The sequence below is a fragment of the Nyctereutes procyonoides genome, unplaced genomic scaffold (assembly GCF_905146905.1).
Source record: "Nyctereutes procyonoides isolate TBG_1078 unplaced genomic scaffold, NYPRO_anot_genome, whole genome shotgun sequence".
In the NCBI taxonomy this organism is placed as follows: domain Eukaryota; kingdom Metazoa; phylum Chordata; class Mammalia; order Carnivora; family Canidae; genus Nyctereutes; species Nyctereutes procyonoides.
Window position 1 is genome coordinate 44555354 of NW_026575043.1, and position 27435 is coordinate 44582788.

Here is a 27435-nt window from a genome sequence, read left to right on the forward strand (position 1 = left end):
TACATGAGGACCTTGTGCTGGGGTGCCAGCTGTGCGGGGGCAAGGAGAGAATCCAGTTATTTACCAATGGGGACAAGAAAATTAAATTGGCGAGAACTAGCCAGGGCTTGCTGCCTCAGAGAAACATGTCTCCAGGCTGCCCTGCTCCAGCCCCAGGACCATCTTGGCCCTTGGTCCAGACACCTGCTGTGGTCTGAGGCCTGTCCATCCTGCATCTTGGCTCTGAGTCGCTGCCTAGACCCTGGGGTGACAGTTTGTCCCATCCTGTGCTCAGTTCTTAGCTTGTGCACCGTTACACCAGCATGGCTGGCAGCCTTGTGGGACAACTTCCTGCTCAGGTCCCCGCATCAGCCACCTTGCTCCCCAGAGTGGCCCTTCCCAAGGCAGCTCCCCAGAGCCAAGAATGCACAAGCCCTTGCCCTGGCTCTGCCTGTATCTGGCCTCATGGCCTTCAGCAAGTTGCTTGACCTCTCTAAACCTCAGTCTCCACCTCTAAGAAGTGGGTACGATTCCCATCTGCCCTGTTGCTGCAGAGGAGCTCAAGGGAGCCAATGAACGGCAAAGGGAACCTTGTCTAGTAACAAACGGCACCCGCTCACACTGCATCATGACCTAACAACAGCTATGGAGGCTGACCGTGGCCCCCCACTTATGCCTGGCTTAGGCTGGGGTGGGGACAGAGCCCATCCTCCCTGTAATCCTCCCCCAGAAGACTTGGCAGGGACGTTTCAACAGTTGCTGCCGTTCAGCTGCCGGAGAACTTCTCTGATGCAGCGAAGCCATTGTAATTGGACAGGTGCAGGCACATGGGGGACGGGACAGGCTAACAACAGCTGGAGGGATGTGGGGGGCGGAGTCAGGCTGGTCGCTGGGCCCGAGCCAACTCCAGGCCCCGAGGCCACTGGGTCACTCAGCCCAGTCATTGCAGTATTTGCTCCACCTCCAGGGTGCGCTGCAGAGACGCCAGGAGAGGATAAATTTGCAAGTCCTTAAATCTTGTCCAATGACTGCTTCGATTTAATAGTGGAATTCTTCAAAATAATTAAGGAATTTAGCGGACACCGACCAATCAGAAATGATGCCAGCGAGGTACTGAGGTCTCTACTCGTGCAAGCATTAACCCTTTAATTGTTGGCATGTGGCCATTCTGAGGGACTTGGGGGAGGGGCAGCTGGAGGGCAGGGGCCGGGGTCACCCCTGTTTGCCACCTGGCATGGAGAGAGGTCTCAGTATCATTACAACCAACACACCCATAACCAGTAACAGAACATAACCAGTAACTGAATAGCTTGGCCACGTAAAGTAAGCTAGCTACACATTGTTAGCCAACACCTAGGTTTCTCTCTCTGCAAAAGTGGGATTAAAATGATCCCTGCAATCGCTGGTCAGCTGATGTCCTTCATGCATTCATTCAACAAACATTTGTCCAGCACTCACTCTGGACCAAGTTCACAAGAGGTGCTCCATATACAGAGTTGAAGGAGAGAGAACCACTGGCCCTAAGGGATGCCCCGTCCAAAAGTCGCACGATCAAATATTTAACTCTGCCGACCTCCATTAAGACAAACACAGAGGGCGCCATGGGAATCAGAGAAAGGAAGGCAATGGGGGAGCTTTCCAGAGATGTACTATTTGAGCCGGGTTCTGAGGGAGGAATAGGAGTTTGGTAGATCGACTGCAGAAAGGACATTCCTCAAAGAGCAGGAGCGAAGGCGAGATTGCCACTGAATCTAGAGGCTCATAGGAGGGGACCGTCCTGTTGATGGGCACCTGGTCCCCTTCCTGCGGGGCCACTTACCTCTTGTTCTGGAGAGGCGAGCGCTGCCTCTTTCCTCAACCTTGCTTCTTTGGACTCTTTCTCGGTCTCCCGGACCAGCTGCTTAATGAAGCCCCCTGGGATGACAGAGAAAAGGGGAGGGGGCGAAGATGGTGGAGGGCTCTTGTCTTCCTCCCGAATCTGTTTTGCAGAAGCAAAGAAGGAGAAAGCTCAGTGAGTGAACCAGTGCAAGCAGGCGGACCTTGGAAAGGTTTGCGATGGAGCCTGGGAGGCGGCCCAGGGGGACATCCGTGAACAAGCACATGTATGAGAGGCCGTGGCAAAGCAGATGGGGTCGGCCGGGGCTCCGGGACGCCTTGAGACAGCGCATGGAGATGAAATGCATGAGCAGCAAAGGCCACCCTGTCTGTGTGATTTCTGCCTGGACCCAATTTCCTCATAATGCGAATCTGGCCCTTGGGTTCCCTTCCTGGGCGGGGAACAGACCATCTCTGGGAGGAGCTGGTACATCAGGAGCTTTTCCATTTTCCAGAAGGGGATGGACCCCAGGGCACCATGCACATTCTCTGCCTCCGCTTGCAATTAAAATAATAGATTGATCAGTTACTCACTGATGACGCGCCAGGGACATGGGAAGGTAGGGAATGGCTCACAGCCACAGTTTATATAAAAAAATCCAGCCCTATGGCTACAGCCCACTCCACTGATGCAGAGCTGTGGCTTCTTGATGGTCCTTGAACCGGGACCCAGGCAGCCAGGGGCTCCCCAATATGGGATCCTAAAGTTGGGGGGCTAGATACTGGCATTTTACACCAGAAACATAGCCTAGACCCAAGCTGGCTGGACTTGGCGTGTAGCTAAGGCTCCTTTGTGGACCACAGGGTCCTCAGGGACTGGGGCAATGGGACCTGTTCTAGGTGACTGGGGTACATCTTTAACCAGCATCATTGTGGCCACCCATGGGGGCGGCGGGGTGGCAGAAACCTGTAGCACTTTCTATGGCAGAGCCACACAGTGGTTAAAATAAGCTACTTATCAAGGTCCTCCGCGTGTGGCTGCCAAAGACTTGATCTCAGCAGCCCAGCTAATAAAGGGGAAATCCGAAGGGGATAGGGACGTCCAGGAGACAAAGCAGAGGCCAGGGGTTAAGGCTAGTTGATGCAGCCCCCTGTCCGGGGCTCACACTGACCCCACGCCTCTCCCTCTCGATGGGGCCCAAAAGCCACCTCATAAGACAGAGCAAGGCTTACGGCCCACTCAGCAGGTGTCACCCCTGCTTCCTGCGGCATTGCTCTCAGTGCTACACCCGGAGCAGTCTGGGAGGCAGCCAGAGAGAAGCTTCTCAACCGCCTCACCCCTCAGCCTCTAACTCATCAAATCCTACACGAGGGTGGGAGGCGAGGCGAAGGAGAGCTCAGGCATCAGAGAGACAGCCCTTCATGGAATCTTGTGAAAAAATACAAAAGGGAGAAGAATAACTGGGAAGAAGGGCCCGTTTCCAGTTCTCCATGGTGACAGAAGGCAGGCAGCACAGAAACCCGTCCCCAAGGCAGAAGTCTGGCAGCCACCAGCCCTGTCCCCGCCCCACCGTCCACACAAAGCCGGTGCTCATGGAAGCCGCCCCGGTGATCCAGACAGGACAGCTGGTCTACCCTCAGTCCCCCGCTGCCTACTGAGGAACAGGAAGAGAGCGGCCAGGCATGGGAGGAGTTCAAGGAGCTCATGAACTGGATTGGAGAGGCCTAGGCTCACCAGCGCTGGCCAGAGGGAGTGGAGCGGGGCACTGGACACGTCACAGGGAGGTGCGGATGCCAGATGCCCCGCCTGAGGCAGGAGGGGACAGCCTGGCCACCCATGCTCTGGCTTGTCCTCCCGCTTGGCAGTCGGCCCCGCGGCTGTCGCCTGAACCCTGAATGTTACTTTCCTTCTGCTCCCACAGGGCGAGGCGTGATGAGATGGCCATGCTGAGGCAGTGTCAGGGCTGAGATGGGATGACACGGAGCTCTCTGGCGGGCAGCACGAAATGTGGCTTTATGGACACACACACAGCACACGAGACTGACACATGGAGACACGGGTGCGGACAGGGGAGAGAAGAGAGATACAGGTTAGCTCTTGGACACAGCCCTCCTCCCACCCCCATCGCGCCACGAACCAGGGCCACGCCACCGGGCACAGCCCACTGGGAGGACGACTGTCAGCAAGGGGGCCACTGCCCGCGGACTGGACAGCGCCCCCAAATCCTTTTCCCCTTGACCCACCCTTTGTCATTGAGACATAACCAAAGTCAGAAAAGTATAGAAATATACAGCTCAGCGGCTCTCACCTAAAGATCATAACTATTTAAGCAGCATCCTGATGAAGAAGAAAATATTATTTTATTTATGGGCAGTTCAAGATGGGACAGATCTAATCTATGGTGATGAAGGTCAGGGCAGCTGCTGGTTTTGGGCTGGAAAGGGGAACAAGGGAACTTCCTGGGGTGATGGAAACGTTCTCTGTCTTGATCTGGGAGAGGGCCCCACGGGAGCATCATATGTAAAGATTCACCCAGCTATCCAATTAATTCACTGGATGTCGATCGCATCTCAACTCAAAAATAAACAAAACAGGGGCGCCTGGGGGGGCTCAGTCGGTTAAGTGTCCCGACTCTTGGTTTGGGCTCAGGTCATGATCTCATGGGTCATGAGCTCCAGCCCCTTGTCAGGCTCTACATTCAGCGGGGAGTCTGCTAGAGGTTCTCTCTCCGTCTCCACCCCACCCCTGCCCGTGCATGCATAGACACACTCTCTCTCTCTCAAAAAACAAAATTTAAAAATAAACAAAACATTACAGCCTCCCTGACCTTCCCTCCCGCCCCTTCTTAAGTTACTATTCCCCAGAGGACAACCACAGTCCTGACTTGTAGTACCATAGCATAGTGTGTTTTTCTCTTGTCCGGGACTAGTGGGTGCCACAATTTGACCACGTGCACTAGGAAAGGACGGGAAACCGAAACTATTAATTGGCCCCTGCTTTGGAGGAAATGCTTTAGCATACTTAGCATCATATTGAGAGTCTTGACAAACGCTCAGGACTTTTGACCTACCTAGTAAGTAAGGCCTCTTCTGGAAAACAAAGTTTGGGGAAGTAATCCTAAAGCGGAAAATCTTACTCTGCTGGGTCGCTTGGAGCCCCCAAACCAGAGACACAACCCCTGTGTGCAGTAACTGGAGAAGGTCAAATACATCGGAGCCCATCTGACTTTAAGGAATACAATGAATCCATCGAGAAGGGTATTTAGGAAGCATTTGGAAACAGCTCCACTGAGGTATCATTTCTAGGCCAGCCATAAAGCTCACCCACTTGTAAGCATACAGTGTGATGACCTTTGATGAGTTTACAGAGTTTTGCAACCATGACCACAACCCCATCACCCCAAGAAGACCCTTCAAGACCATCTGCAGTCACTAGCTGTTCCCTCCCCCAGCCCCCTGGGTAACTACTAAATCTGTCTGTTGCTAGAGATGGCCTTTTCTGGACATTTGCTATAAATGGGATCCTAGCATCTGTGGTCTTTTGTGTCTGGATTCTTCCACTTTGCATACCGTCTTTGCGGTTCATCCACATTGTTGTGTGTAGAAGCACTTTGTCCCTCTCTGTTGCTAAGTGGCGCTCCATTGTGCGCACAGACCGCATCTCTGTTTATGGGGTCACCGTGAATAGCGTTGCCAGGAGCAGTCCCCTAAAGCTTTGTGTGCCATATGTTTCCACTTCTCTTAGGTAGATACCCCGGAGTGGCATGGCTAAACTATAGGGTAATGTCGTGCTGGACTTTTTCAGAAACTGCCAGGCTGGGATCCCCGGGTGGCTCAGCAGTTTAGCGCCTGCCTTTGCCCCAGTGCATGATCCTGGAGTCCCGGGATCCAGTCCCGCATCGGGCTCCCTGCGTGGAGCCTGCTTCTCCCTCTCCCTGTGTTTCTGCCTCTCTATCTCTGTATCACTCATGAATAAATAAATAAAATCTTAAAAAAAGGAAAAGAAAAAGAAACTGCCAGGCTGTTTTCCCAAGTGGCCACCCTGGTGGCCTGCAGTGCATGAGGCTGGTTCAGGGAGCCTGAAGCCTCTCACGGGGTCTGGTAAAGATCAGAAGGCAGAGAGTAACACTTACCTGCACTAAACCATCCCAAATGGGCAAAACCCAAAACCGGCCACAGAAAGTGAAGAGCGGAAGGATGCACACCAATATCTCGGTGGAAGCGGTCGTGAGTGAAGGAGTGGGTGTCCTCTCCTCCCTCCAACTTCTCTCACTTCTGTGCTGGGTCGGCCCCCGGAGCAGTGCCCCCACCCTGACCCCTCCCAGCCCCCTTCCTGGGCGAGGCCCCCTCTTGATCATCCCAGAGTTTCCAAAGGCCTGCTTGGCCTGTGAGTAGCCACTTTGAGCGACGACGTATCCATGAGAGGATGGCTTGCACAGAGGTCAAGGTGATCCTGCCTGCTGCACATCCTGGAAGCTGCAGAGGTGACCTGGTGGGGAGGGTCCCCAGGGCTGGGCTGGAACAAGCTCCCACCATCTCACCCGAGCCCACCGTGGCCGCCTCTTTCCAACTCCACGTTCTGTGCCGTCACCTTGTGAGCTTGAAATCGGCTATGGGAGCGTTTCCACCCCAGAAATTGGCAAACACGTCAGATCAGGGCTTTTGCTCCAGGAGCTGCCCAGGAAACATGAACAGGCACATCCCCCGGGGAGACCCCCGGGGCCTGGCCAGGAGGATATCTCAATATCCAAAGATCCAAGAAGGGCCATTCTGGCTCTGAGGAGGTCAGGAGCCCAGGGGGAGACCTTGGGAATACGTCCCAGTGCCAACAGCCAAGTCTTTGCCTTGAGAAAAAAAAATCCCCCTGCTGCATGGTCTCCCCACCACGTGAGGCGCACAAGGGATGGGGACGCAGGAGAGTGTACACAAGGTGAGATTCCCTAGGGGGAGGGCGGGGAGGGGGGGGACCCGGGGGAGGCCCCCAAGTGACTCACAGCCAGAGTCTGCTCTGCTAGGGCCTGGGAAGTAGAGCCCAGGTTATGAATAGGCCTGACGTGAGGTGCCTGCCTGGCCGCCACCCTGGCTGCTCCCTTCCCATCCAGCCCCGGCCTGGCCAGCTCCGTGGCTGCTTCCCAAGGATCGGCCTCGGCCTCAAGGCTCCAGGGACCTCCTGGCTGTCAGCGTGGGCTGACCTCGGCCAGGGCTGCTGGCCTGCCCAGAGGTTCCACAGCGCTGGGGAACGAGACGGAGCTGCGTGGGACCATCTCTCCCTGCGCCCTGTCCCTCGCAGGCACCAGGCCAGGCCCAGTGACCCGGGGCTTGGAGCCAATGCTACCGGGGAGGCTTTGTCAAGCCTTAATTTAAGTAGGTGCTCTTATCGCCACGTTCCCTTCCAGGCCCAAAACCCACACCTGCCTCATCAGCTGCTGTTTTAAGCCCGTGAGGAGGCCCCAGATGCTCAGAATTCATGGTATAAAGTCTCCAGTGGCCCCTTAAGGGTGGGGGAGCCTGGGGAAAGGAAAGGTGATCCCCAAAGCCGGGGACAGCTTGACACAGTTTTTCATGAACACATGCTGGATCTGAGTAGCCCCACGGGGCCCTCAAAGCTTTCCCTTTCACCCCACAAATGTCCAGTACTGACGCCGTGGGTCAGTCCTCCGATTATTCTCCCTGTCTCAAAGAACAAACTGCCAAGTCTTTATCGAGGCCCACATGGCCCTCCCAACCGTCTGCCCTAAATGCCTCCCCACCTTGCTCCTCCTCTTCAGTGACGCTGACCTCCTGGAGGCACCTTCTCCACAGCTTCCTACCTCAGGGCATTTGCACATTCTGTTCCCTCTGCTTCAGATGCTTTTCCTTCGGCGTGGCTCACACCGTCATCTCCTAAAAGACTTTGCTCAGAGTCATCTTGTCAGTGATCCTGCCTTCACTGTTTAAATTGGGGCATAGTCCCCAATTTAACCCTACCCTATCCTGGGACTGCCCCTCATTTTATCCTATTCTTTTCTCCCCATAACTTACTGCTATCTCACTCTTTGTCATACTATAGACTTTTTGTTTGGTTTCTGACTCATCCTGCAGAACAAGGTTCTATGACGGCCTGAATTTCCATCTGTTCTGTCCCCTTATGTAACCCCAGTGCCTAGAACAGTTCCCGGCACAAACTTAGTGCTCAGAAATGTTTGTTGAATGAATGAATGAGTGCAGGAATGGGTAATGATTAGGGTTGCAGCTGAGAAGGGATAGAGCAGGGCCTTGGCAGCAGGTCTCTGGCAGGGATTTCTGATGCCCCCTGTGCTATCTGCATCCACGGGGAGGGGCGGTGGTGGCGAAGGGGGCGGGCAGCATGTCATCATGGCCCAAGTTCATGTCTTGCCACTGCCACTGCCCTGTGGGACCCTAGGAAATTCTCTGAGTGTCATTTTCTCAGCCGTAAAATGAGAGGAGGACACCCACATACTGAGCATGTTCTTGATCACCAGTAACTGCTCTTGATCATATTTCCATTTTTATTTGACTCCATGGATCAAAGCTGGCCTGGAGGACCCAGCCTAGGATGCAGCCCGAGATAATTCTCCAACATTTAGAGAGAACTTCCCATGTGCCTAGTGTTGAGATAGGTCCTTACACCCAAACTGCACCCAGCTCCCCTTAAATTCCTCCTAGACCTAGCATTTATTTATCTTAAAAGTTATCATCACGTAGGGCCCCTGGATGGCTCAGCGGTTGAGCCTCTGCCTTAGGCTCAGGTCATGATCTCGGGGTCCTGGAATCGAGTCCTGCAACAGGCTCCCCACAGGGAACTGCTTCTCCCTCTGCCTGTGTCTCTGCTTCTCTCTCTGTGTCTCTCATGAATAAATAAATAAAATCTTAAAAAAAAAAAAAAAGAAAAGTAATCATCACGTTCACGCCCACAACAGCACCAGCACCATGCGGTCGGCCTCACTCCCATAGAGCAGACAGTGACTCACGGAGGTTAAGACACTTGCCCAGGGCCACCCAGAAAAAAGGTCAAGCATACACCTGCCCCCCAGTGTGTCCCACTCCTCGCACCCACCCTCTGCTCCCATCGCTGGCAGCGATGAACAAGGGCCAGTCTGGGGCCGCCAGCACGGGGCCTGGAGGTGCCCCATGTCCTGGCCCCACGTTGCAGGACCCCAGGAAGTTGGCTCAGGCAGGTAGGTTCACAGGTAGCGCTGGGCGTGCTCTGCTATTTGGCTACGATCTGTTGGGTGCCAGTCACGGCGCTGCATCTGTCATCTGAGGATCAGGGGGCTTAGCCAGTTCGTGCAAGGTCACACAGGAAGGAATGGGGGTGACCCAGTTGCCTAACCTGCTCCTTCTGCTCGACCTGTGATCTCTGCCCTTCGACCCCAAAAGGGAGGCAGCAGAAGCTAGACCACTGATGACGGTCCTGCAGAGATGTGGGCCCCGCTCTGTGCTGAGAACCTGAGCGGTCGTGGGGTTTGCTCCCACCAGGTGCCCTATTCGAGGGTGGATTCTGTGAGCAACCCCGTGTCAGAGGGAGGGGAAGCCCGTCTTTCTCACCAGGCAGTGGCGGAGCCGCCTGCTGCACCCAGACAGTCTGACCTCAGAGGTCACGGCCACTAAAGCACATGGGTGTGCCACCTTCTCTGTCCCTATGTCTGGGCCACACAGCAGCTTCTCGGAAAAAAAAAAAAAAAAAAAAACTACATTCCTGTCTCGTACCCTCCAGCTCTCGCAAGCCTTTCCGGCCACCTCCTCCAGGACACCTTGCTGAGGGTGCCAGCCCATGCCACCCTCCCAGCTACCACGGCCTCCCACCTCGCCCACCCAATCCCCACTGGCCCCCGTCATCCTGCCCTTCACTCCGCTGGCCACACACCTTACGTCACTGCACGGTCCTTCCTCATTTCAACTTCCACTTAGAATCGGTGTTGCCTACAGTTTGGCGGCGAGTCTATTTGTCCCCGAGCTGGCTCGCAGATGCCTGGAGGCAGGCAGAGGTGCCGGCCGCCCTGAGAGCCAGCGCCAGGCTAGGGTGCTCGGCATCCAGTGTGACGGTCACATCAGGGGTCACACATGCAGGGATCAGAAGACCCAGTGGCGGGGGTGGGGGGGCAGGAAGGTGCCCCTGAACTGGGTATCTTCCATTTGCCCCTCAGGCACCTCCTCCAGCTCTTCCACCTTCAGCTTGCAGGTGGGTTCAAGCTCACAAGCATCACCCACTGGCAGAGATCAGAGGGCACCTGCACTCCCGGCTCCCGGCTCTCCCTCCTGCTGGGCGGCCATGGGTTGGCTTGGCTGCTTCCCTCCACCGAAGGTACCTTCTAGAAGCTCCCTCTCGTGTTCTGGCAGCAGAACCCCCCCCACCCCCCCCCCACCCCCCCCCACCCCCCCCACCCCCCCCCCACCCCCCCCGCCCAGCCTCTTCAGTCCTGGAGGAGATAAGAGCTCCTGCTGTGGCTGGTCCCAGCATGCTGCGCTCAGGAGAGGTCAGCAGATTTTCCTGTAAAGGGCCAGTCAGGGCCTTCTCCCTCGCAAACCACTCAGCTCCGCCGTTGCGTTCCAAAAGCAGCTCTGGGTGAAATATGTACGTGAGGGCGCGTGGCTGTTTCACTGAGGCTTTATTTTTTTAAAGCGCTGGCGAAGAGCTGGATTTGGTTCTGGGCAAACTGGGAAGGATGAGGTCAAAAATCCAACATCCATGCTGCTCTCTGAGGACCTCCCTCGGGCTCTCCTTCCTCCTCGCTTCTTCCCAGGCAGCCAGGTCTGGGGCCATTTTCCAAACAGAAGGGCCCCAAGTCTATGCAGGCTGCTGGGGGAGGGAAGAGTAGAGGCTTGGTTCATCTTTCCAGGCTTGCAAACGCCCCGCTTCCTTCTTTAGCCTGCTCTGTCCTGCAGGGCGCTGACCACCAGGGTTGTGGCCCCCCACCCCGGGGTTCCCTGGCCTTCTGACCTTCTGTTGAGTTTGGCTGGTGGAAAGCTCTGGGATGAGACCTGCACACGGGAGGGCCTAGAGGTAGCGTGTTTCTCCCCCCGCCTGCCCTGCTTCCTCCATCTCGGGCCCTAGTTTTGGTGAAGTCTGTGTTTCTCCATCTACAGCCATAAGCCCCTTGGAGCGGTCCCTCTCCGTGGACGGGCTGCAGGCTCCTCTGTCAACCTCCTCTGCCCTACATCAGGCCCAAGGCTAGTAGCCCACCACTGCTCGTTTCTGGGTGGTTCGGCATGCTTCGTTGCTTTCCTTAACCCTGCACACACCCCTTGGAAGAGTCCCTTGATTAAAAAGTCTCTTTAGGGGCACCTGGGTGGCTCGGTGGTTGAGTGTCTGCTTTTGGCTCAGGTTGTGATCCTGGGGTCCTGGGATCGAGTCCCACATCAGGCTCCACACAGGGAGCCTGTTTCTCCCTCTGCCTGTGTCTCTGCCTCTCTCTCTCTCTCTCTCTCAATCTCTGTCTCTGTCTCTCATGGATAAATAAATAAAATCTTTATTAAAAAAAAGTCTCTCCTAATTACCAGCTGGGTGTGCTGTCTCCAAGTAGGGCCCTGGCCGATACAGCCAGAGGGCAAGGAGGTTTCAACTCACATGTCAGCTCTGTGAGATGCTTAGTGGCTGCCCCGAGTGTTACATGGGAAGGACTCTGAGCCTTTATCTGGGCTCAGGGGAAAGGAATGTTCTGATCGATTCTTAATGTGTGCCCTGGGCATGGAAGGAGGCCTTTATACACCACTGCTATCTATTTGCCATCTGGAGGCATAATGGATAAAGTGACTCTCATGATTCATGCCTGACCCAGCCGAGTTCACCCGGACCTTGAGTTTGATGGCCAAAGAGCCACGTGGTAGTGAAAAGAGACTTTGCCCAACACAGAGCCACCCTGCCCTCATCACAGCAAGGGAAACTCAACGGCTAGCAAGTAGCTGAGGATTCAGACCCCACTTGCAAAAACCCACATGATCCTAGAAGATGACCAGGAGGGGGTGGGGGAGGTGACGAATGAGAAAAAAGAGCAGGGAGGTTGGCAGTAGGAAGGAGAGACAGTGAAGAGGGAGGGAGGGAACAGCAGAGGAGGCATTGATGGAGATGATAAGGGGGGAGCGGGGGGAGCGTGCAATGCCCCGTCCACCATCCACCGTCACAGAGCCTCAGAGGACCAGCCCCGCTCACAAGGAACCTCCTGGGTGGAAAATCATTGAGTCTTTTCTCGGTCATATCCTGAGATGGGGAGCTCACTACTAAGTAAGACATTTGGGATCTGCTCTCATGTTGCTTTTCTTCTTTGCAATCAGAGCTACAAAGCGCCCAGAGGCCAGAGAAGCCACCTTCTCTGATCCTGGCAGAGAACTAGAGTCCTCATCTCCCTGTTCCCTGGGGTCTGCCACTTTTTCTTCCTTCCCACAGAGCTGCCTTGTCAGGACAGCCACACGTTGGCCTGAGTTCTGTTCTTAGGAGCGACAGATAAGGTTTTCCATGTGATATGTATGGGGTCTGCTCCCAATTTTCTAACTTGAAGCCTTCAACCTTTTAAGTGAGAAATTTCTCACGGGGTGGGGGGCACCTGGGTAGCTCAGTGGTTGAACGTCTGCCTTTGGCTCAGGGTGTGATCCCAGGGTCCTGGGATCGAGTCCCACATCAGGCTCCCTGCATGGGGCCTGCTTCTCCTTCTGCCTGTGTCTCTGCCTCTCTCTGCGTGTCTCTCATGAATAAATAAATCAAATTTTAAAAAAAGAAATTTCTCATGGCCCCCAGATCCTTTAGAATGCCAGCCACTGTCCCCTGGGAGCTTTCTAGATGGTTCTCTGCAACAGAGTGGACGCTTCAGTTCACAAAGGCTGACCAAGGTGAACACAGTGGCCATCCCCTCCTCGGGGGGCTGACCTCAGCTCTGGAGGTCTCACAGCTAAGCTCGGGCCCCACCTTCCTTCTGTGGAACCTCTTAGGGCTGCAGCCCCCCATCTGTCCAATAGGGGCGCCGGCCTTTCTTGTCCACTTCTCGGGATGGCGGGAATAACCGGATGCTCTGTACACCTTTGAGCTGTAACATTCACAGCAGCCCTCTCCTCTATAGTCCCCATTCAAGTTCCAGTCTTTTAGGTTCCTGGACCCAATTCCAATGGGGGCAGAGGAGGTTCCCTACACAGCAGCAAGCTGTTCTCAGACACCAGCAGGGTGACCAAGAAATAACTCAGTTCAACTCAATTCTGACACTACCTACCTGGAGACAGCATTAGGTTCTGCAGGTAAAGGGTTCAGTCCCACAAGACCATTCTCCACTTTGGATACCTGTAGCAAACCCCAATTGTCACCTGTGCTTCTGACCAACTCTGGCTATAAATCAGAGGTGCCCATGACCCCCCACTCTTTGGGTCTGATAAATTTGCTAGAATAGCTCAGAACTCAGAGAAACATTTCACTCCCCAGATCACCCATTTATTATGAAAGGATAGAAGTCAGGAAGAACCAGGATAGAAGTCAGGAACAGCCAGATGGAAGAGTTGCACAGGGCAGGGTATGGGGAGAGGGGGCTCCCATGCCTGCTCCAGGGGCACCACTCTCCCCAAATTTCCAAAAACCTCACCAACCCGGAAGCTCAAAACATTATCCTTTTGTTTCGTTTTTTGTTTTTGTTTTAAGATCTTACTTATTGGAACATCTGGGTGGCTCAGTGGTTGAGCATCTGCCTTCAGCCCAGGGTGTGATCCCCGGGTCCTGAGATGGAGTCCCACATCGGGCTCCCCACAGAGAGCCTGCTTGTCACTCTGCCTATGTCTCTGCCTTTCTCTGTGTGTCTCTTGTGAATAAACAAATCAAATATTTTTTTAAAAAATAAGATTTTATTTATTTATTTATTGGACACACACACACACACACACACACTCATGAGGGCAGGGGGAGGGGCAGAGGGAGAAGCACACTCTCTACTGAGCAAGGACCCTGATGTGGGGCTTGATCCCAGGACCCTGGACATGACCTGAGCTGAAGGCAGACACATAACCAACTGAGCCACCCAGATGCCCTTATCCTTTTCAGGATTGATGAAATCATTGGCCATTGATGATTGAACTCATTCTCTCACCCGTCTCCTGTCTCAGTGTCAGGGGTGGGTCCAGCCCTCTAATCAATAATGGTTAGCTCCACTGGCAAGCAGCCCCCAACCTTTGGTAGGGGGTTTTGGTAGTTTTCAAAAACCATGTCATTAGCATAACAAAAGACACGTTAGCAGTCTCAACAGTTGGAATTCTAATGATTTGGGGAGCAGGGAGCCCTGAACTGAGAATGAAGACCAAATATATGTGAAAAATATATTTTGGTCATCTCAATATTGCAGCCGGGTCAGTTAAAATCTGCAAAAGCTTTTGCACAGCAGTGGCTGAGAAGCTAGCCGCCCCCCTCCAGCACCCCTACCCCTTGCCTCTATCCCCAAATCAAGCAGTGAGTGTTTCTTGGAGAAATGATTAGAGAAAAGTCTTGTCCGTCCAGCACATCATCACTCTCCTCTCCATATCTTTGGTTGCCCCACTGACCTAGGCTGGCCACACACCCCTGCCAGCCACCCCACATGTTCTGAGATGTTAGACCTCACAGGTGGGCCTCCTGGCCTCACGCAGGGATGGCCCATAGTGTTTCTCCCTCCTGGCAGCCCAGCGGATCTGCAGTTGGGAACTGCCTGGAGGGTTACATTGAGAAGGATCCCACACTAGTGGAAAAGCATGTGGTGACTGACTAGTAATGCCTGCCGTGAGCACAAGAAGGGTTAGGGGTGGTGCCTCTGCCAAGTATTTGCCATTTGCAGCCTAGTGTTCTCCCGGCCACAGTGAAGCAGAAAGCTGGTCATCCTTCTGCTAGGGGGGCTCCACTGACTGCTTTTAGGGTTTGAGTGTCCCACCAACCAGGTATCTTCCTACCCCTGCTGTGTTGCTATCTAGAGCTATGCTGCCGAATATAGCAGCCACTAGCACGTGTGGCTGGTTAAATTTAAATTATTTAAAATGAAGTTAAATGAAAACATCACCTTCTGGGTCACACCAGCCATCTTTCATATGCTCAGTAGCCACAACTGGCCAACAGCTACCATACTGGACGGCACAGATACAGAACAATTCTATCATTGCAGAAGTTCTATTGGATCACATTAGGTTAGACCAATGGTTTTCTGGAGGTGTGACTGCGCTTATCAATGGATTTTTGGTTGTCACAACTAGAGTGGGGGCAGATGCTACTGGCATCTAGTGAGGAGAGGCCAAGGATGCTGCCAAAACATCCTATGAGACACAGAACAGCCCTCCCACCCCACACCACTCACGGCAAAGAATCATCCAGACCCAAATGTCAATAGTGGGGTTGTTGAGACACCCTGATTTAAAAAATCCATATTGAGTGGAGAGAAGCAAGGGCAAACTAGTCTTGCTTCGAATAATAAATAGCAAAGAATAATAATAAGAAAAAAAAACTGACCTGTTAGTGACAAAAGAAAAGAAATTCTTGGATCTATCACCACCTAGTAGCTCTGTGCCTTTGGGAAGCTACAACACTCTCTGATTCTCAATTTCCTTGTCAGTAGAACTGAAATACCCACCTCGCAAGGATTATCAATGGGTTCATCAAGGTCATGAGTGTGAATGGACTCTGTTATCTGTCCAAACAGCATGGAGTAATTTCCTATCTGAGCTCCTGTTGTTTATTTTATTACATGAGAATAAAGATTCCGTCTCCAGCAGAAAAGCAGAGTCTCGGTTTCATTTCATTCTGCATGCCACTGGGGCACTTCAGCCTCTAAATGTCACTTCTTGATCTGTAAAATGGGGCCAATCACTCATGCCCAAACTCACAGGAATATCCAGCACCAATGAGACATTTAATCCCACTGAGCAACTGCCTCTCTCTCTCTCTCCCTCTCTCAACTCAACAGTTAATCCAGTTGCCCTCCATGAAATTGAAACTCAAACCCCAGCTGGTACCCACAAAGCAGCTGAAAACGCATTTGGTCTTTTACGGGTCGGGAAACATTCTCTTGGGACCTCGAAATTCCTGTTTCCCTGACCTATGCGTATTGGCCAGGTATTTGGGGAGCCCAACTTGCAGATTCCTGGGGACCTTTTGATCATTCTCCAAAACTGTAGTTCTTAAAAGGAATGAAGCATTAGAGAGAGGCTCGGTGTGAAGCAGAGCAGAAAAGGAAAATCACGGAGCTGGGTGAGTCATGTCCAGGAGGAGGTGATTCAGATGAAGCCGAGGGTGCCTCTGGATCCTTCAGACAGAATGGGGTGTGTGTGTGTGTGTGTGTGTGTGTGTGTGTGTGACAGAGACACACAAAGACATCTGTCTTGATAGTTACACAATACCTCCCCCTCCCCCTGCTGTGAGCTCTCATCCCAAAGACCTTGTTTGGTGACTAAGGATCATACTTGCTGCCTCTGTTGACACAAGACCTAAGATTTATGTTTTTTAAAATTTTTATTTTATTTTTTTAAAAAAGATTTTATTTATTTATTCATAGAGACACACAGAGAGAGAGAGGCAGAGACACAGGAAGAGGGAGACGCAGGCTCCATACAGGGAGCCTGATGTGGGACTCGATCCTGGGTCTCCAGGATCACACCCCGGGCTGCAGGCAGCACTAAACCGCTGCACCACCGGGGCTACCCAAGATTTTATTTATTTATTCATGAGACGCAGAGAGAGGGAGAGACACAGACAGAGGGAGAAGCAGGCTCCTTGCGGGGCCCCGATGTGGGACTCGATCCCAGGACCCCAGGATCATGACCTGAGTCGAAGGCAGATGCTCAACCACTGAGCCACCCAGGTGCCCCAGGACCTAAGATTTAACCCTTTCCTTTGAGGTTTGAAGAATGAGGATAGAGAAGGCTTTGAGGGTGTGGGTAAAAGGGACAATAGGGTTACTATTCCCAATATGGGGAGCCCTAGGCTGGTCCCCAATGCCAGCCGTGATAGCAGGGACTGTTCAAAACCCACTGCTGGCACTGCAAAGCTGTGTGTTCTTGAGCAAGTTGTTTCCCGTCTCTGTACCACAGACGGGACTGGGTCTGGTAGGACCCGGGGTCCCTCCACTTGTTTCAAACCCACTTGCTCCATTTTGCAAATAATTCAGTTTTACAGTCACGTGGTACAAGGGTACCATGAAAAGGCAGGGAGGAACCCTAAATGCATGTCACAAAGCCAATCTGAAAAAGCTGCATGCTCTGTGATCCCAAGTATACGGCATTCTGGAAAAAGCACGAGTATGGAGAGAGTAAAAAATCAGTGGTTGCCGGGGTTTGGGGATGTGAGGGATGCTCAGACGGAGCACAGAAGACAGTGAAGATGCTCTGCATCATATGGCAATGGCTCTGATGGATCCACGTCAGTATACATTTGCCCCAACCCTTAGAATGTCCACCACCAAGGATGAGCCCTAATGTCAACCATGGACTCTGGGTGATGATGACGTGTCCCTGCAGCTTCATCCACTCGATCAGATGTCCTGCTCTGGTGCGGGATATGGATAGTGGGGCCAGGCTATAAATGGTGGGGACATAGGGTATGTGGGAAACCTATGTTACCTTCCTCTCAATTTTGCTGTGAACCTGAAACGACTCTAAAAAATAAAGTTTATGGGGCGCCTGGGTGGCTCAGCGATTGAGCTTCTGCCTTCAGCCCAGGGCGTGATCCTGGAGTCCCGAGATGGAGTCCCACATCGGGCTCACCGCATGGAGCCTGCTTCTCCCTCTGCCTGTGTCTCTCATGAATAAATAAATAAAATATTTTTTAAATAAATAAATAAAAATAAAAAATAAGGTTTGTTAATAAAAAAATCAATGGAAATTATTATGACATTTAATGCTAACTAGCTGGAATTAAAATAAAAACTTAAAAAATATCAAGGATAGGCCATGTACCACAGCAACTAACTACCTGCTTACAATGGACCATTCCAGGGAGCCAGGGTGGCTCAGTTGGTCAAATGTCCTGATTCTTGGTTTCAGCTCAGGTCATGATCTCAGGGCCGTGAGATCAAGCCCCGTGATGGGCTCTGCGCTCAGTGTGGAGTCTGCTGAAGAGTCTCCCTCTCCCTCTGCCCCTCCCACTCATGCCCATTCTCTCATTCTCTAAAATAAATAAATAAATCTTAAAAAAAAAAAAAAGGACCATTCAGACAGTTGTTTTTATCCACTAGGTGAGCCAGGCACTAAAGGGCTGTCTCATCATGGCCTAGTAGAAACAGCTAGAGTTCCTGTTCTTTCAGCAGGCCAGGAAGTCCCTTCGGCTTTGGGGCCTCCTGTTTTCATCTTGAAGTGCCACCAGAAGGGCTAAATCTTTTTCCCCTGGGTGACACTGGCTCTCAGATATTTTGCAAGAACCTGGCCTGAATAAAGCCCTGTGCCTGTCCTCCCTGTTCATGCAACTAGACACTGACTTTTTTTTTAAGCTTTTATTTATTTATTCATAAGAGACACACAGAGAGAGGCAGAGACACAAGCAGAGGGAGAAGCAGGCTCCCTGCGGGGCGCCCAATGTAGGACTCGATCCCAGGACCCCCGGATCACACCCTGGGCTGAAGGCGGCGCTAAACCACTAAGCCACCCAGGTGCCCCTAGGCACTGACTTTTGACAAGGGGAGGGGGCTTCTGAGCTGCCTCCTCTGTGGCTTTCTTAGCTCGCACCAGAGGAAAGGCAGGTCTCCAGCTTGGGTGGGCACCAGGACCGCCTGTGAGGTATGAAATCTGTGGCTTTCTGGGCTCCTGTCCTCAAAGACTGTTCTGTAGGTCTCAGGCAAGCTGGGGCATCTGCAATTGAAAGGCCCACAGGTGGGGCGCCCGGGTGGCTCAGTGGTTGAGCATCTCCCTTCAGCTCCGGTTGTGATCCGGGGGTCCTGGGATTGAGTCCCACACTGAGCTCCCTCTGCCTCTGTCTCTGTCTCTGTCTGTGTCTCTCATGAATAAATACATAAAGTCTTTTTAAGAAAGAAAGAAAGAAAGAAAGAAAGAAAGAAAGAAAGAAAGAAGAAGAAGGAAGGAAGGAAGGAAGGAAGGAAGGAAGGAAGAAAGAAAGAAAGAAAGAAAGAAAGAAAGAAAGAAAGAAAGAAAAAAAGAAAGACAGACCCACAGGTGAGGCCGAAGCCCTGCACTTGGAGAAGTGTGCGGGCCCAGAGCCTGGGTCCCGGAAGACCGCTCGGGGAGAGCTGCACCCAACCCCCTCAGGTTTGGAAGGGGACACTGGAGCAGGGGAGGGACTTGTCTGAGGTCACAGAGTCAGCGGAGCCCGAGCTGGGCTACTCAAGGTGACCAGGCCTGTGTGCAGGTGGCACCAAATATTTATTCATCGACGACAGGCAGCCCCTCGGAAGTCAGGAGACCGAGCCACTCTGCCCTTCCTCCTCTTCCTTCCCTCCCCAGCCCAGGCCTCCTGTTTCTGTTATGTTCCAGAACCCACCTGTAGCCGCCTCGACGCAGCCAACTCACATCGGGGGGCTCACCTCCCCGAGCCCACACTGACCCATTACTCAGAGAGCACACAGCTCAGGCCAGAAGCAGAACAACAGTCCAAGAGACCACCCCCGTGTTGCACACTCACAGCCCGAGCGGGCGCTCAGCCTCCGGGAGCCAGTGCCTCCAACAGGGCAGGTGGCTCCCCGGCCGGCCGGCCCCAAAGGGAAAGTAAGAGCCCGGTTTCCCAGGCCCTGGGGGATGGACGCCCGGGGCTCTGGTGGGTCAGGGCCAGACCAGGGGCTGGGAACCGGCTGGGCTTCCTCCCCAGCCGCTTCTAGAAGCACGGCCCAGAGGGCCCGCCGGAGCCACAGGCCTGTGCTGCAGCTGCTGCGGGCCTTGCACTAGCGCCCGGCCCCTCCCGGCCCCATCGCGGGGGGGGGGGGGGGGGGGGGGGGCCTGAAACGTCTCCATTCAAACAGACGCCCGGTGACCCGCGGCCACAGAAAACACCTCCTGGGGCCAGGGATCAAGTCAGCACCGCAGGAGACGCCAGCCTTTGTCCCGACAGCGTCCCCTCCCCCAGCGCACATGCTCCTTGCAGCACCAAGCCAGCACCCAGGCCGAGGCTGGGGGATCTGGGGGCGGACACGGGGACCCCCTCCCAGGAATCGCTGGCAGTGCAGGGGAACCCTGACCCCTGAACACGTGTCGGCTAACATTCCAGCCGCAGGGTATCCTGACCCCCAGTGTATTTTTAAAAATGACCAGCCGACAGCTGGGGCCCGGCAGGCCAGAGGGACCCTTAGAAGAGTCCGCTCGCCCCAGAATTTTGCTCTAAGATCCTTCCACGAAAGACCCGTGCTTTGTGAGTGGCCCGTTCGGGCGATCGGAGGCCGCGCAGCCGGAGAGGCCCCGACACCCGCCGCCGCCCCAGCCCCCAAAAGCACATTCTGGAAAATTATGCCCAGTGTCTCGCAGGGTGCCCATCATGAAACCTGGTCCCACGGTACCTTTCTCCGCACGAGGCCACGGGTCACGAGAACCACCCCGGCCCGAGAGATCTCCCCGGGTGGCAGCGCAGAGACCCCACCAAGTCCGGACGGCAGGGGCGAAGGAGAAATGTCAGGAACACCCCCACCCACATCCCCTTCCCTGCCTGCTCCTCCCCGTCCTCCCCACACCCTCCCTCTGCGCCAATGTGATGGCAGCAGCTGAGCCGACAAGTCATTTCTAAAATTAGCCGGTGAGCCCCAGGTCTGGCCAGGAGACGGCCGCCCGGGGTGGCCGTTGACCAGGCATCGGACGGCATGGACATATTTGGTGGCGCGGAGCAGGGGAGGGGACAGCACATTCTCCCCGTCATCCCTGCCCCTGGGCGGCCACGTTCCCGCCTCTGCCTCACCCAGATAACCGGAGGCCGGGATCGGGGGTGGAGGAGGGGAGCCCCGCTCTGCATTCCGCCTGGACACTTGGAAAAAAATAGCTGGAGCCAGTTCTGGTGCCTCTCGGTAAACAATCAATGCACGAAAACATGCGTCACCCGCCAGACACCACCTGAGGGCTTTGCTGAGCTCATTTACTATTCCCGACAGCCCCGCACGAGGCAGGGGTTTCCCCACTCTCGCTTGACAGATGGGGAGACTGAGGCACGGAGAGGTCCACCAACTTGCCCAAAGTGGTGGAAAGGCAGGATTCAAACCCAGGGAGCACAGTCTTAAATGCGGCATCAACAGGATGCTGTAAAGTATAAAAAGTACCGTGTCCACTGCTCAGGGGGAGAAAAGTAAGGGCGCCTATAGGTTAAGCTCATCCTACAAGTCCGCACAACTAGCCGGGGGCTCAAATCCAGATCTTTCTTTCTTCTTCTTTTTTTTTTAATCCAGATCTTTCTGATCCCAAAGCCCACGGCCATTCCATTCAAACACACATGCTGCTTCTCTTACAAAACATTTTAACCAGTAGTCCATGTTGTTCTATCCCTGTGGCTGATGGGGCGATGTATTCTCAAGGTATGTACTTCCTTCTGGGTAGAAAGAGAAAGAAAGAAGAAAAAGAAGAAAGAAAGAAAGAAAGAAAGAAAGAAAGAAAGAAAGAAAGAAAGAAAGAAAGGAAGGAAGAAAGAAGAAAGGAAGGAAGAAGAAAGAAAGAAAGAAAGAAAGAAAGAAAGAAAGAAAGAAAGAAGAAAGAGACACCCAGCATTTTATAAAATTCATAAAGTTTATAAAATTCAGCATTTTATTTTAAAGATTTTATTTTTTTTAAGATTTTATTTATTTATTCATGAGAGACACACAGAGAGAGGCAGAGACACAGGCAGAGGGAGAAGCAGGCTCCATGCAGGGAGCCCGAGGTGGGACTCGATCCCGGGACTCCAGGATCACGCCCTGGGCTGCAGGCGGCGCTAAACCACTGAGCCACCTGGGCTGCCCAAAATTCAGCATTTTATTGGAAGTTTATGGAAATTGTTTTCTTTGGACTATGAGACGTGAACCCACCCCCTGGGGCTAAAACTGGCTGGTGCTCGTCTGTCCTATTCAATCTTCCGTATCCTTTCATGGCCGTGCTACGTGCTGGGGTGGACCTGCAGAAATGACTCCAGGCCTGGCCGGGGGTCTCCGCCAGCCTCAATCTGCAGTGACCGTTAGGTTGACTTGAAGGGCACCGGGTCCCAAGGGCACCTGGCATGTCTGCTTCATTCCCCTGGTAAACGTGGTGCTCAAAGTATTGCTCTGCCCACGCTATGACCTAGGGCAGCCCTGGTAAGGAGTATTTTGTCACCGGGCTGAGCTTTTGCCTCCAGGTCTCCAGGCTTTGTTCCCCAGGTGGCAGGACAGGACAAGAAAGTGAAGGCACTCTTACCAAGGCCCCCGCAAAACTGGCCCCTTCTGGGCCTTCTGGAGTAGGGACAGTCCAAGCGGCTGTAGGTCCTCTGGGACCCAGACCAGGAACCGAGAGCGCACCTGCCCTGGGGCCGTCAGTTGCCCCTCCCGAGACTGGCCTCGTCTGCAGCTGGTCAGTTCTGCATCCACAAAATGGCCAAGGGGTGGATTGTGATATTTTATTTTTTAATGATTTTATTTGTGTGTGTGTGTATGTGTGTGTATGCACTGGTGGGGGGGGGCAGAGGCAAGGGGAGAAGCAGATTCCCCGCTGAGCAGGGAGCCCAACACAGGGCTCCATCCCAGGACCCTGAGATCGTGACCTGAGCCCAAGGCAGACACTTAACCAACCGAGCCACCCAGGTGCCCCTCGGTTGTAATATTTTATTGGGACGACTGACTTAAGCCTCCTGGTCATCCTTCTTTTTTGAGTAGGACTCTTGTTGGGGGTCCATCTCTTTTGTTGCTGGGGATCCCACATTGTATTCATCATCTCCATACAGCCTGAGAGTCGGGGGGCCCCAGGCACCCCATCTCACTGCAGGCCAGGTGACTGCTTCTGCTTGGCTCCTGGTGGCCGAATGCCATCACCCAGGCCCTGGCCTCTCTTCTTTTGGGCTCCTATCATCCCTACTATTCTCAGAGAACCGTGTGTGTGTGTGTGTGTGTGTGTGTGTGTGTGTGTGTGTGTGTGCTGATAAACTGGAGAAAAGTCCTGTGCATCTGAGTGTTGTGGGGCAATCATGAGAATCCCCCCCACATGACTACCGCGGGGCCTGTGTTGTGTGTCACAGTCCCCAGGGGGTGAAGGGGAACTGACTCTGTGTCTGTGTCTCTTTAAGTGGCTGGTACACAGTAAGTGCTCCGTAAATGTATATGGAATAAATAACCAAATGTATGGAAACTGGACCAGAGCAGGTGTCCCAGCACCCAGTCCCACATCCTGCATTCTCTAGACGTCTGTCTGTCTGTCCATCTCTCACCAGACTGTGGTCTCCCGCTCATTCCGGTCACCCAGCACCAGGCCAGGCACTGAGCAGGTGCTCGTGGAATCTCTGGTGGACACAGTAGCTGGTGAACAGAAGACGACAGCCCGGAGTGTAGAGGTGGGAGGGATCTCCGTAGAGGGACCCCCGAAGCCCACCCCGTGCCCAGGGTCTGGAGGTGGCGTGTCTACAGAGTTCTGGGTGTTGGGAAGGGCACAGGCTTTGGAGCTTGTGCTCACACATCTTGAAGAAGTGGCTTCACCTCGCTGGGCCTCCGGGTTCCTGTCTATAAAATGGGGTTCCTGATGCCACTGACTGTCCCCGTCCCTCGTGGCCCACGGTAGGTGCTCAGTGAGTGTTTGTTGAATGACTGAATGACCAAACATAGATCTGTGAAGGCCTTGCCTAGCGCGGCACCTGGTGCCGTCTCTCGGGATGGCCTTGCGGTGTCCTCGGGCCCTGCGGCGGGCTTTGCGGCCTTGCCCAGGACAGGCCCCAGGCGTGCCCACATCTCTATACTCTTTAATCCCTTCCTCCACCGCCTACCTCAGGAACTGTAGCATCTCAGCCCCCACCTTGCGCTCGCCATGCTCAGAGGAGCCGGGCTCGTGGTACCCTTGCCAGGGCGACAATCCTGCAGCCCAGGAGAGCGGTCCCGGATGCGTACATCCTCCCACGGCTGGCCCCAAGGCCTGTTCTCCTGGCGACAAGCCCCGCTCCGGCCCATCCCTGCTGGCTGCTGGTGCTGGGCTGTGACTCCCTCCCCTCCCTCATCGCCTTCCCGGCAGGGCGGGGTGGGACGTCACCCTAGCTGCAGACCTGGTGGCCAGGAGTGTGGAGGCGCAGCCCCCCGATGGGACCCTGGGGTGCCACTGCACCCGCCTCAGGCCAGCGGGACTGGGGGACGCTGTGTCATCGTAGGAAGGAGTAGAACACGGCTGCAGCCTTGGAGGGGTCAGAGGAAGCTGGAGATCCGAGATTCGCAAGGGCTTCTGCTCGGGTGTCCCCCTCCTGTGTGACAAGGTCTCACTCTTTCCCAAGCAGGGTGTGTCTTGGTAAAGCAGACAGACCTGCCCGGAGCTTAACCACCCTCGGTGCCCATCTGATCTGATGACTCAGCCCTGGGTCTGGTCCCCGTTTTCTTTCCCTCCCACTCGGGATGTGGCCCTCTTTGCAAGCCACCAACGAGGCCCTGACTCACACTGCTTTCTGCTGGCAACTGATTCCTCTGTGCTTCTTACGATCTTTCCCCAAAGTATTCATTAGGCTTGGGGATAGCCACCCAGTCCCACCGTCCAGGGTTCACTCTCTCCCACTATCTCAAACGCTTTGCTGCCCTGAAAAAACAAGTAGACGGAAGCATGCTCAAAATGCATGTTTATTCAGGAACAGCAGAGGGATTGCAGTTCAGGCCAAGCAAACAGTCTCGGGTTGCAGGTGGGGTGGGGGTGGGGTCCAGGGCTTGGGGTAGGTTGTATTTATGGGTAGGAATGTAAAGAAGGGGCTGTTCTGTGAGGGTCTGTTAAAATCCATGACAAACGGACACCAGCTCTGAAAACTCCCCAGACAGACAACACCAATCCAGCCACACAGAGGTCCACTCAGCCTGCTTCGGGAGACCAACAGGACCTGCGTCACCTCCGGTTCACACCTCTGGCAAGGTGTCCCAAGGTGGAAGAGGGGACAACCTCTGACCAACGTCTCATCAGCCAAGGAAATTCCAACACTATCGGTCTTCTGTGAATCAGGCATTTATGGGAAATCAGTCTCTCAGCCTTAAAGTTTTATCTTTCCTGGGAGCATGTGCACGAGGCTCCTTTTCTGTGTTCCAGCTCTTAGACTGCAATTTTTTTCCCAGCTCGATAGGACACAGCAGCCAGTGCACCCCTTCCCACTGGGGTGCCACCCCCACTCACCCCTGTTGCAAATTTGAACGCTGGAAGGGCCCCTTTCTTTGAACTAGGGGCTTTCTATGTTCCACCTACTACCACCGATTCCCATCTGTGACCAGGGCCAACCGGGCAGTGGGTGATGCAGCCCCCACACCCCACTTCAGCGCCTGTTTTCTCTACCACACCCGGGACGAACACTGCAGACTGGTTTCCTGGGGGAAGTGGACTCTGCGAATTTAAAGAACAGAAGTTCATTAAGGAGTTCTCTTGGTATCTACATCTATGGAAGGATGGAGAAATTAGCATTGGACAGAGGGAAATGTCTAGCTGTGACGATGGCCCCCAATAGCCTCAGGAAACCCCACTGTGACCTATTGTGTTCCCAAATTGGGACCAAGATGGCCGGGCCTTTGTACTTCTGTGTCAACCAGTCACTGGATGTGGGCACCCTGGGAAGGGTGTGGTGCTCTCCGTAGCTAAGGCCTCCCTGAAGGGGAGACGGCTGAGGGCCGCCTGAGCACAGATAAGAAGTCCTCCACTGAAGGAGGATCCAGACAGCATGTGACACTGTCCACCACAGACTCCCTGGCCAAGGTCATCCATGCCATACCTGGCAAGATAGAGGGACTCGTGACCAAATCCAGCACCAGTGCTGCTACCCCTTGACACAACGCGCTCCCACGCTCACCCCTGTAGTCACTAGTCAAAGCCGTGGGCAAAGTCGATGCTGAGATGAGGGGGAAGTTCACTGGCATGCTGTTTCATGTCCCCACCCCCACTGCATCTCTTGGATCTGACCCGCTGTCTAGAAAAATCTGTCCAATACATTGACATTAAAAAAGAAATGAAGAGGTGTCAGAGGAAGCCCTGGGCCACATGAAGAACCCATCCCCTTCTTGCATTTTTTTTTCCCTAAGATTTATTTATTTGAGACAGAGACAGAGGAGAGCGTGTGCATGCAAAGGGGGGAAGGAGTAGAGGGAGAGGGAAAGAAGCTCAAGCAGACTCCATGCTCAGTGCGGGGTCCCACGTAGGGCTCAATCCCAGAACCCTGAGATCACGGCCTGAGCTGAAATCAAGAGCCAGATGCTTAACCAAACGAGCCAGCCAAGTGCTTCGCCTCCCGCCGCCCCCTGGAATTTTAACACTAACACCTGCTCCTCCACCTTCAGGGCTGGCATTACCTTCAATACCACTTTGTCAAGCTCATTTCCTGGCAGCACAATGAGTCTGGCCACAACAAACACATGGCAGACAGGGCTCATGGTCCACGCAACCGCCCAGGAGTTAAGGGCTCTGGCCACTAACCCCGGCAACAACCTTTGTGGATTCCGTGCCCCAACTCTGACCCCAACACACTGAGAATGTCCCATCATTAGCACCAGGGGTCCTCAACTGGTGGCGGTTTTGTTCCCTGCAAGGCATGTGTGGCAACGTCTGGAGGTATTTTGGGTTGTCAAGACTGGCTAGTAGGGGGCATGCACTAGCATCCAGCAAGTAGAGGCTGAGAAGGCTGCTCAACATCCTACAGGGCACAGGACGGCCCCGCTGGCGCCCCAGACGACCAGCCCCAGACATGCTGGGCCGAGAAACACTCTTCTAGGCGGTTCCCATCCCAGGTACCTGAGGAAGGGGAAGGCCTTGGGCTCCTGTCTTCTTGTCCACGTCACGTACATAGGGCCAGAAATGGGAAGGAAGGGCTGGGGAGGAAGGCTGGGAGGGTGAGGTTTAGAGAACCGGGTAGCAGTTATCCGTGAGGCAATGTGGGAGCAACCATGGGACACAGCAGGCACTTCCTTTTTGCTCCCAAGTCCTGCCTAAGCCCCTCACATTTACCTTTAGTTGGAAACCTGGAGATTTTGGCAGGAATGGTCCTTCGGGCTCATCTAACTCAACTTTCACAATTCAGAGGCAAGAAAACGGCAGAGCAAACAAGTTGCCCCAGAGGCCGGCTTGGCAGGGTGCCCAGGGTTGACCCCCTTCCAGGCCCCGAGGGGGGACAGGCCTCCAGCGGCTCTGGGGACTGGCTCTCAGTGAGGTGGCGCATCCGACCAAAGGCTCCACTGCGCTGCCACCCTCTGCCCATGGAGCTGACCACCCACCCCACAGTTGGCCTCCTGTCAACTACTCGGAGAAATGGTTTTCCAGCTGGCAGACGCTAGTACATTGCAGGGAAACCAAAGAGCTACATGAGTCAATCCTGCCTGCCTTCTTTCCTGAGCCAGGGCGACACAGAAGGTGCTTCCAGCTCAAGGACAGGAAATACCCAGCCTACCCTAGACCCGACGGTCCCCAAGCAGGCAGGTCTGCACAGGCGGCAGGGATCCTGGGGTCACCACCTCCTTGGGTTTCTGGTTTAACCTGACATGCACCCCGGGGTCTCTCAGCTGGTCTCTGAGAGAGCAGGGATGGAGAGCGAGGGGTTTGCACTTCCCTGAGGGAGTCCAAGGGCACCCTGGGAGCATGCTGGGGTGG

The 27435-nt window shown here is 54.1% G+C and overlaps 1 protein-coding gene across 1 annotated transcript in view; it reads right to left on the bottom strand.

The window, feature by feature from the left end:
* MYO18B (myosin XVIIIB) overlaps positions 1-20316 on the bottom strand; it is a 256494-nt gene extending 236178 nt beyond the window's left edge. The window contains 3 exon segments of the mRNA XM_055323213.1: positions 1799-1957; positions 3702-3835; positions 20214-20316. Coding sequence (XP_055179188.1) covers positions 1799-1957; positions 3702-3740 — 198 coding nt within the window. The 5' untranslated portion in view covers positions 3741-3835; positions 20214-20316.
* Positions 20317-27435: the final 7119 nt, after the last annotated feature.